Raw genomic sequence first — 11096 nt, 5'->3', positions numbered from 1 at the left:
ATTCAAAGGAAGGAAAGCAATATTCCATGGGACACAAACCAGAAACAAGCAGGAGTAGTTAACATGTTTGCAAAAATTATCAAGGCAGATAAAGAAATTCACTATATATTTGTTAGGGTAAAAACTCTATAGGAGAGATAAAAACCATAAATATATTTGCACCAAATACAGGAGCAGTCAACTATATGAGACAAATGCTAATAGATGTAAAAAATCAAAACTGAATATGAATATCACGATTATAACAAGAAACCTTAATATAACAAGAAACCCATTTTCCCCAAAAGGGAGACCAACTAGACAAAAAGTCATGAAAAAAGAACTAAAACAAACCTATGAATGGATGGGCTGACTGAATGTTTAAAGGGGATTCCACCCAACAATATCAGAATATACTTTCTTCTCAGCTACATATGGCATATTCTCTAAAATAGAGCAAATATTTGCCCGTAGAACATGCTTACATAAATGCAAAGGGACTGAAATTTTTCTGTGCATATTAACTGATCATTGTGTATTGGAGTTGAAAATAGATGACAGAAGAAACTGCAAAACATACATAAACATATGGAAGTTAAAAAACACCCTCCTGAAAAAGAATGGCTCATAGAGAAAGTAAAAGCCAAAATTAGACACTATGGATGCAATGAAATTAATACTAAAAGGGAAATATAAAGCAATGAATTCTCACATCAGGAAGACAAAATGAGCACAGCTAAGCAACATAATGCTGGTGCTTCAAGCTTCTAGGAAAATGAAGAAGTCAAGATCAAAGTTGATAGAAGGGATGAAATTATAAAGATCAGATAAGTAATGAATAAAATTGAGACTAAGAAAACAATACAAAGGACTAACAGTTGAATAGTTGTTTCATTGAAAGAGTAAACACAATTGATCATGCCCAAGCCATCTTTATCAAGAAAAGGAAACAAAGAATGCAAATTCCTACAATTAGGAAAGAAAGGAATGAAATTACTACAGATGCTGTGGATGTTCAGAAGATCATCAACACCTATTCTGATAATCTTTCCTCCCATAAGTTTGAAAATACAGAGGGAATGGACAGAATCCTAGATTGCTGTCAATTCCTACAGCTGAATCAAGAAGATGTGAACGTTTTGAATGATGGAATATTAGTTGCTGAAAGTTAAAATGTCATTAAAGTGTTACCAACAAAAAAGAGCTTGAGAATTGAGAGGAACTGTCAAAGCCTTCCTTAAAAAGAACCAGGATCTCTGAAGAGTTTTGTACTTTTCTTATATTCTTGAGCTTTACTCATGGTGTGTGTCCTTTTATGTATTTAGCATGAACAGAATGAGCAAACACATTGCTAACATTTGACAGTTTCTCTGCAGTGTGAGTGTTGTCAGTCAGGTATTCTGTAAATACCATTTTTTTGTTCATAATGTCTTCCTTTCCTGTAAATTCACTCACACTTTGTCTACTTGTGCTTTGTCATTATTGACAGAATAGTATTAAATGTTCCACTCTCATTAATCTTCGGAGACAGGCAGTCTTTGTTTTGTCTATTTTGCAGATCTTCTTTTAGGTTCCTAAATTTTGAAAATGCTACATTGTTTTTTGATAATTGGACGTTACTTTCATTATGGGCTTATATTCTTTATCTTTGTAAATTTCTTTAACATCTATTTATCTGATGTTAATATAACTGCAATGAGGGTTCTCATTTCCTGAGATACATACTTATGGAGTTATAAATGAGCTACTGGTGAAATGTGAGAGTTGATAGAATGTCACGTCAGCTCTTCTTGATGGGCTAAATGATGAAGCTCACAGCTGAGATGGCTGAGCCTACATTATTCAGCTCCAGGATTTCTTCTCTCTTGTGTGATTCCCCATTTGAACAATATCTTTAGTTCTTTGCAACTTTTTTGGTTCATGTTATTAACACTTCTTGGAATAGTTTTGCTCTTAACATTATTATTTTTTAAAATTGCACTCACCTTTCTTAACATTTCTACTTGAGAAAATTTTTCATCTACTCTGGCTTTCTTCAGAACTCAATTACTACTTTGTAGTTTTACCTATTTGGACTGCTGGTTGGAACTGCTCTTTGATTTTTATATGTATGGATTATTCTCCCACTATGGTCTAGAGCCCTAGTGTTGATAAATGTTAGTAGAAACTACTCTGTGTTGAATGCTCTTATAAATGTTTTAAATAAACACTTTATTAAACACTTTAATATTGAGATAATACCTTCAATAAATCTTGGTAACATCAATGTGAGCCAGTAATCATTATTTATTTTAGAGATTAAGGGAATGAGCAATAGCTAGTCTTAGAAGATGGTGAAATTGGAGCATCAGTAAACTGTGGAACTGGGATTTATGCCTACTGATGCAGTTCCAAAACTCATGGTCATTCTCCTTCATTTCAGCTAGTGTTGGCTGCCCATTCCATAGATTTTAACTGATACACGTAAGTTACTACTCTAAAAAGCTTATTTTTTCAGATAAGATAGAGAAATTGAGAGTTATATAATTAGGATGATTTAAATTTTGTCCCTTCAGGTGGAAATCCCTGAGGATTCAGTTCTTTGGGGACCTGGCTCTACACTGTTGAAATCCCTAAAGACAGCATCCATTATTCTGCCCCATGTGTAAATCAATCTGCAGGTCAAACACGGCACCTTTGTACACAGGTTCCTCAAGATTGGGCTTTGTCTTCCTCACCATGGGTGTTGGCAAGGCCACCACCATGCAGAGACCTGACGCTTCCATTCTTACTTCTAGACAGTGATGACTTGCTGTGATGGAGTCAAGGAAAATAAAAAGGATCTCCTTCCAGAAGTGAGTATGCTGTACTTTGGGGCATGTGAACATTTAGAAATATAGCAGAGACTTTGAACTTTGGGACTGGGACCTCACAGCTCCGATTCTCTGGAAGCAGAGAATTCAGTGTTTTATTTACATCTTCAGAGTAAAGAACTGGTATGAAACATTTTTTTCTGAAATGCATTGTGTGTTATTAAATAAAAAATGATAATGTCAATGAACTGTAGTCTTGGCTACTGATAATTTTAAGTGTTTTCACTTCAAAAAGTATGTCAAGTAAGTTTAAGTTTCCCATTTTGCAACGCACATATATTTCAAAACATATCATACTTTACTAATATATATCTATACATATACATAAGTTTTGTCTATAAAAAGAGAAATAATTCTTTGAAAAGAGAGATGGTATCCTTAAGAGTTATAAAATTGAAAAATGTTAGATTTTGGAGAGGCATAGCATTCATCCTTTTCAATTTAGAAAAGGTTCAATATGGCATAAATTAAATAAATAAGCAAATATTTATTGGACTAAATATGAAACTAGTCTGCAGCACCTTTCTTTTCTCCAAACATATATGCAGCGATATTTGGATAAATATGAGCAAAATATTTCTGACACGATTTAATGTTCATAATAAAACAGGAGAATGTATTGTCCCTGTGATTGTTGACAATATACTCCATATAACATTAAGCAAGCAATCATTATAGGGATAATATATGGATAAATATAGATGACAGAAACATTATGTTGTTTGAAAATATTATAGACCTAGATTCTAAAATGATTATTATATCTTGAATTGGTACTGCTTTTATTTCCAAAGGCTGTTCATTGATTATGTTGTGCAAACCAGATATTTTCTTATTACTTATCTTACAAAATCATCATCTTTTAGTCACTTTAAAGAGAATTTTTATCTTTTTTCATCTGACTAATGAATCACTTAAAATATTTTCTTGAGGGTTTTTACTGTGTTATATTGTATACATTTGAAGTTTCCTGTGCCTATTATTATGAATTCAAAATAAATTTCTTAAGTATTGTTTCCATACAATCCATGACATCTTGTAAAATAAATCTGTTTTTAGCTCTGGCAAATTCAATTTTCTGTCTAATTTTCATCACAGGTTGCTGCCTGAGCATTAAGGCAGGCATCTGATGTCCTCTCCTTGATTCATATTCTTTTACTGGAATTATGCTGTGGGGAAATTGTGACTTTCCTTCTTTTCTACTCAGTCCTCTGATCTTATAATTCTTTTACAGGTCCCCATTTTACTTCACATTTACCATAGAGTGAATCTTGTTCTCTCAGAGGACATTTCTTTATGAACATTAAAAACTATCATTTGCTCTACTCTTAAGAGTGAGAAACTTTTTTCCAGTGTGCATTTGGTCATTTGCAGACCCCTTTATAAAGAGAGCAGGCAGTACATCCTGGAACATTGTGTCTTAGGAACATCATGACATTTGGATACTTGAGTAGGCACAGTTGTCCCTTGTTTAGGTTTTCCTTGTCTAGTATGAGGACATGGACATTCATTACCTTACTGTTTTCCCCTCCAAACATAATCTCAAGTGATTTTCATTTTCCCTTCATACTGTAAGATGAGTCATGAATGGTGATTGCCTGTTAAAATAATCTTACAACAAGAACAAGTTTTAGATCACATATTTGGAGAATTTATTTGGACCCTGAGATCAGTGCTAAGTTCCTCAAAATTAAAACAGACCTACTAAGTAGGGATCCTATCTAAACTATCAGCTCAAAAAGATTTTAAAATTGTCTTTCATAGAAGCGCTTAAGCAATTTGTCCTAGTTTTGCATACTATCTATAGAAGTTCCTAGTTGTGTTTTGTAATGAAATAATTATCTTCATTTTTGTGACAGATTCCCAGCAACCCTGATGGAAGGGAAGAACTGGACAGCTGTGGCGGAGTTTGTCCTCCTGGGCCTCACAAGTCACCTCCATCAGAAGATCACCATTTTCTTCCTGCTTCTCTCTGTTTATCTCATCACACTGGGCAGTAATTTGGGGATGATCACTCTCATATGGCTTGATTCCAGACTCCACAATCCTATGTACTTTTTCCTTAGCCACTTGTCCTTTGTAGACATTTGCTTCTCTTCCTCCATCGCCCCCAAGACGCTGTGCCATATCTTTGTAGAGAAGAAGAGCATCTCTTTTGTGGGCTGTGCTGCACAGATGTGGTTCCTTGGTCTCTTTGTGACAACAGAATGTCTTCTCCTGGCTGCCATGGCCTATGATCGGTACACCGCCGTGTGTAAGCCCCTGCTGTATACACTCGTCATGTCCCCGCGGGTCTGTGTGCAGTTGGTGATGGGGTCCTATGCCATAGCTCTTATAAACACCATGACCCATACAGTGTTGACATTTTCCTTACCCTTCTGTGGTCCAAACACAATCAATCACTTTTTCTGTGATATTTCCCCATTGCTTTCTCTAGCATGTGTTGACACTTGGATCAATAATCTGTTGCTTTATGTCTTGGCTGGAGCTTTAGGAGTGCTCAGCGGTGTAATCATCACAGTGTCCTATGTGTGCATCACAGTGGCCATCCTGAAGATCCAGACTGCCCAGGGCAGGTGGAAGGTTTTCTCCACATGTTCCTCTCACCTGACCACCGTCTCAGTCTTGTATGGGACACTTTTCTTCACCTATGTCCGACCTAGCTCAGGCTCATCTCTGAATACCAATAAAGTTATTTCTGTGTTCTATACCATGGTCATCCCTGGGTTGAATCCCCTCATCTACAGCTTGAGGAACAAGGAGGTGAAAGAGGCATTTAAGAGAAAGGTAGAAAGGAAGCACTTTCTGACTGGTGGGTGAGGAAATATCTGTTTCTGTATCACTGCTGATGGGGCAAAATACACAGTAAAGAGAGTCTGAGTCAGAGCTTTAAGGTAAGTCTTGGTGCTGCCTGTTCACAGAATAACTGGGAAATATAGAACTACTTAAAGATTTGTCTGCCTCTGTTTTGTTCTCTGTGACATATGTGTATTTCAAACCAATATAGAGGAAACAGATTAAAAGGGTAAACAGAAAATTATATTAGAAGCAAATGTAGGTGAATATTTGCACAATTGAGAGTCTGAATTTTTTTATTCTCACTTGGAAACAGAAAATTACATACAAAGAACAAAGTAGTATAAATAATTTTAACAGTAAAATAACAAGTAAGAAATATTTATGTTCATGTGCCAACAATGAGATGCTCTCCTCTGTCTGTAAGAGCAACCACAAATTCACAGCAAAATGTAGATACTATTGATAAATGTGTCAACAAATGTCCAGGCACTGACAATGACAGGAATGCTAATTTCCAAAACTACTTGGAAAAAACATCTAACCTCATATTGGTCAAGTCAAGTCAATGAGGTAAAATGAAAGTGCCAGTGCTGTACCTGTCATCATAGACCGTACCCCCATAGACTTTAAAGCATGATGAGAGTTTTACTTATGTATGCACATTCATTTTCCGCTGGTCACATGAATGGCTCTATTTTTATTAGCATTGGGATGATTTCCATTTACAGCATCACATTTATATGGTTTCTCTCATTATGTAATATGGTATATTAATTGTGCATGGTAATGGTATTTAATGTGATATTTTGACATATGCATAAGTGCATACACAGATTAAAATCACAGTGTTTCAGCTTTTCCCTTTCCTGGTCTTTTATTTTTGTTTGAAGCCTTCAACTTGCTCTATTTTTTTTATTTATGTCAGAACATTTTTATGGCTCAATGTTGATATTCATTTCAAGAAGTAGAGGCAGAAACTTAATGTATCTTGATTCTCTGTTCTTGCTTTCCTCCCACAGTGGTCTTCTCAGCATCTTTTTTTAGGTTCCTAAATTTTATCAGTATTTTTTATTATTTATTATGAATATTAGTTTATGTTGTGGCACGCAGTGATTACACTAGAGGTATTTGGTACATGTACATGCTTTTCTCATTTAGATCTTCATATAATATGATTTTGTGAATGATGGTCACCTGCTATGTTTGCAACCAGGGATTATTCTTTTTATCTGAGTGTGTCTTGGTACACTTTATCTAAACTCTATTAATCCACACTCAGTCCCAAAGTTTCATTCCAAAATTCCTCCTTTATAAATTCAGAGCACAGAATTATAAATGATAATACATTAGCAATACATATGTGTCAGCATTCTTTAGAATGTAAAAGAAAACAAAAATAACAGAAGTATGTAATATTAGAAAAAAAAAGAACATTGTTTTTCTGAAGTGTTTTGTTGTAAATGTGAAGCATGAACAAGGCATTCAGGAGTGAACCTAGAGAGATCTAATTTATGTAATGGTAGCTATATAAAGTCTATATAACCTAGGTTAACAAAAACAAAGATATACATCAATGAAAATCACAGGTCCCATATTTAAAGTGGGAGAGATGTATGTAATGAATAAAATGCGCTTCGTATAGGAGTGTCCATGCTGTTGGAAAGATGCCCAAGGCTCAATTTGTCAGTGCAAATAGTGTGAATAATAAAACATTAAGACAGCAAAAAAAATCTTGACAAGGTAATTTTTTACATTTGACCTCTGAAAGCTTCCCAAGTGTCAAAGTCCTAACACATATTAATACAGTTCCTCATTCTTTTACACATCTTTCACCAAGGTCCTCAGTAACTTAGCAACTGCTTCAGCACCTGGTTTATGTTGTCTTTCTGCAAAGGGTGTGTCTAGTGTTGCAAGGTATGCATAACTGGCTATTTTTCTGCAGACTATATCATAAAGAATGGTAAGAGGGTTAACCCAGCCTGGAGACAAAATAGCAAATGAAAATTGTTCAGTTTACTTGAATGTAAATTTTTCTAATTCTCTTTTTCAGCAAGAATAGAAAAGAAAACTTCTCCTAAACTACTAAGTGTAGGTATGTTTCAGAGACTTTATACCTGATCCCATGTGTGGTAAAGTGTCCCCACTGAAGCTAATGAGGACTGAACTTGAGGCATCCTTCAACATCTTCTGAAGCCAAGATGCATCTTCAGTGGTCAAACTGCTGAATTAGGAAGTGGAGGAAAGAACTCTGCTGCAAGCTTCATGCTTTTGTGGTGGTTTTAGTTTCACAACTCAAGTGTTCTGGAGTCTACTATTCCTACTGACTGTAAGAAGCTGAGATCCATCCAAGCAGCTTATGCTACTGACCTTCTCCATAGGCTGGTGTCACTCTCAGTGGTATTTTTAATTTCATTAATATAGTTAGTAACATTGGTTGGGTCTTCTCGGGGAACACAGTCATTGGATACCTTCTTTGGTCTTTCATAGTGAAGCATCTGAAGCTGCTCCACATCTCTGAGCCTCTGAGCACCTTCCTCAACATCTCCCATGGCAGCTATAGCAGCTTCACCTCACTTAAAATGCATTCTCATTTTTCCAAGCCAACCCACCACAACTGCGAAAGGTTCAGTCTTATTGCTGCCAAAATTTCAAGACATATAAAGATAGGGCCGGAAAAGCTTTTTGACAACATACCAGGAAGGCAGTACATGAGACTCTTGTTCTTCAAATAACTGTCTTGCTTAGAGGTTGCAGGGACCAGGATTTTGTAGGGATTTTAGAGGTGGCATATCAAGGGTGTGCTGATCTTGGGATAGTTAAAAAGCCCAGGTGGTGTGCGTTTCTGATGATAGTTGCTACTACTGGAGGTCACCGCGCACTTTAGATTCCAAACATCTAAAGAGAAGTTACTTGTTAGAAAGCGTTGTGAAGTCTTATCACTCACTTAATTCTCTTTTTCAACTGCAGAGCTCCTCTGCAGTTGATCATTAGAATGGCAAAGGTGTCTAACACAGAAAACACAGAAAGACAACACAATGCAACTGCTCTCCACAGCAAGGGAATATGACAATTGCCCCATCAGAAAGCAAGGGAAGACAATGGGAAAGTCAATTCTGCAGGAGAGGAGAGTGAAATGCAGCTTTCACAGGACCGTTTTCAACCCCTCTGGTGCTGCATGGGAAAATTGGTAAATGATTAATAATCAATTGATCAGCTTTGTAACCTCCAAAGTCAGTAATGTTTAAAGTCAACTAAAAAATGGATGTTGAGGGCTTTTTTGTAGCTCTCTCTCAGCTGCACTTCTAGTGTACTAGTGATCAGCTTGTGTAGTTTTTTGTCCTGTAAACTAATTCCTGATGCTTTCAGCTTGTGCCAGGTCTATACATTCTTTGGTACTTAGTTCCCACTCCAAGATGCAGAACTCTGAATGCTAGCCAAGCCATGGCACACACCAGCCACATCATACCACACCGGTGGCATAACTGTTTTGGATATACAACTTCTGATCTCTTTAGTGCTCTGGTCTAGGTAAGGAAGACTTTTGTTTTCTAGAGTGGTAAGAGGGTCATTTCTGCAGGGTCAGAGGCTTTAGTATTTGAGGCATATCTACCCAATCTGAAAAATATCCATACCATGATCCCAGTTCTCAGTGTCCAACTCTTTAAGTGTCCTGGATTTTGTTATATACAATGCTTAGCTTAAACTGCAATGAACAATGAAAAACTGAAGCAGACCACAGGAGATTTAAAAACCACCCATGCTAATGGACTGATAGAATGAATATTGTTAAAGTGACCACAATGCTGAAAGCCTTGCTAAGCTTCAGTGCAATCCCCATCAACGTTCCAATGGCATTCTTCATAGGACCAGAAAAATATCTCAGAATTCATGTAGAAACATAAAAGGAAGAATAGCAAAGTAGCCCTAAGTTGAAAGAACAAGGCTTGAAGTATCATTCAATAACTGATTTCAAGTTATACTTCAAAGCCATCATTTCCCAAACTGCATTATTTTCACATAAAAAATAAACATCTAGAAATTGGAACAGAATGGAGAACACAGGAAAAAAAAACATTCAACTACAGCTACCAGATTCTTGATGAAAGGGCTGAAAATACATGCTTAAGAGTAAACAGGATTCTTAGGAAGTGGTGCTGGTAAAACTACATCCATATGCTGAAGACTAAAACTACACCCCTAGGTCTCAGCATGTAGGAAAATCAATTCATAATGGGTCAAACACCTGTGTATAAGACTTCAGCTTTGAGACTAATAAAAGAAAGTTGTAGGCACTAAGAAAAAGGATTTGAATAGGTCCTCAGTAGAACAAGAAATCATAGCAAATGTCAACGTTGTATACTGCAAACATGTACTGATAAAAAAGTTAAAGATATTTTCATACATAAAAATACATTTTTATATATATTAAAGCACACCTGGACCATATGCTCTCTCTGATCTATTTTTAGTTTTTTGAGGATCCTCCATAACAATTTCCAGAATGACTGTACTCAGTTCTTTCATCAGCAGTGTGTAAGAGTCCCTTTTTCACCAGTAACCCCCCTAGCACTTATTCTATTCTTGCATTCTCTCTGATCACCATTCTACCTGGGCCAGAAACACTAAATCAATTGGAAGACAAATTGGGCAATAACCTTGAAGACATAGGAATAGGGAGAAAATTCATGAACAGGACTCCAACTGCACGGGAAATATTTCCCGAATCAATAACTGGGATCATCTCTTATCAAAAAGTTTCTGCACATCAAAAGAATTCTCCAGCATAGTGAAAAGAAAACCCACAAACTGGGAAAAAAATCAGTGACCTGCCCCACAGAAAAAGGACTTCTATCTAAAACATATTAAGAATTTAAAAAAAAATCAGACCCCCAAAATTCAAAGACCCAATTCAAAAAAGAGCATGTGAAATGAATACACAATTCTCAGATAAAGAAATATAACCGGCAAACAAATACATGAAAAAATGTTCATCATCATTAGTCATTAGAGAAATGCCAATTCAAACCAAACTGAGATTTCATCTCACTCTGGAAAGAATGGCCAAGTTCAAGAAAACCACCAACATCAAATGTTGGAGAGGCTGTGGGGGAAAAGGAACTCTCCTGCACTGTTGGTGGGAGTGTAGACTGGTGCAACCATTGTTGAGGTCAGTCTGGAGATTTCTCAGAAAGCTCAAATTGGAGGCCCCATTTGACTCAGCTATTCCACTTCTAAGCATATTGTCAGAAGAACTGAAAGCATCATACCACAGTGATATATGTGCACCCATGTTTATAGCAGCACAATTTGTAATAGCCAGATCTTGGAAACAACCTAAGTGTCCGTCAACTGAGGAATGGATAAAAAAGTTGTGATATTTTTATACAATGGAGTACTACTTAGCTATAAAAAATGATCACACTGAGATATTTGTAAATAAATGCAGGCAGCTTGAGACCATACTCA

The 11096-nt window shown here is 36.3% G+C and overlaps 1 protein-coding gene across 1 annotated transcript; it reads left to right on the top strand.

Moving 5' to 3' along the window:
• Positions 1-4706: 4706 nt before the first annotated feature.
• LOC100721403 (olfactory receptor 5G3-like) lies at positions 4707-5651 on the top strand. Its single transcript, XM_003464167.1, has one exon. The coding sequence runs from the start codon at positions 4707-4709 to the stop codon at positions 5649-5651; it is 945 nt and encodes a 314-aa protein (XP_003464215.1).
• The last annotated feature ends 5445 nt before the right edge of the window (positions 5652-11096 follow it).

The sequence above is a fragment of the Cavia porcellus genome, unplaced genomic scaffold (assembly GCF_034190915.1).
Source record: "Cavia porcellus strain 051 isolate PalLab524CR breed Dunkin Hartley unplaced genomic scaffold, mCavPor4.1 scaffold_17, whole genome shotgun sequence".
Classification (NCBI taxonomy): Eukaryota; Metazoa; Chordata; class Mammalia; order Rodentia; family Caviidae; genus Cavia; species Cavia porcellus.
Note: the sequence above shows the minus strand (reverse complement) of the source record. Positions and strands in the feature narration are given on the sequence as shown.

Coding starts and splice junctions, on each gene's coding strand:
- LOC100721403 (XM_003464167.1), top strand. CDS start 4,707: ATGGAAGGGAAGAACTGGACAGCTGTGGCGGAGTTTGTCCTCCTGGGC.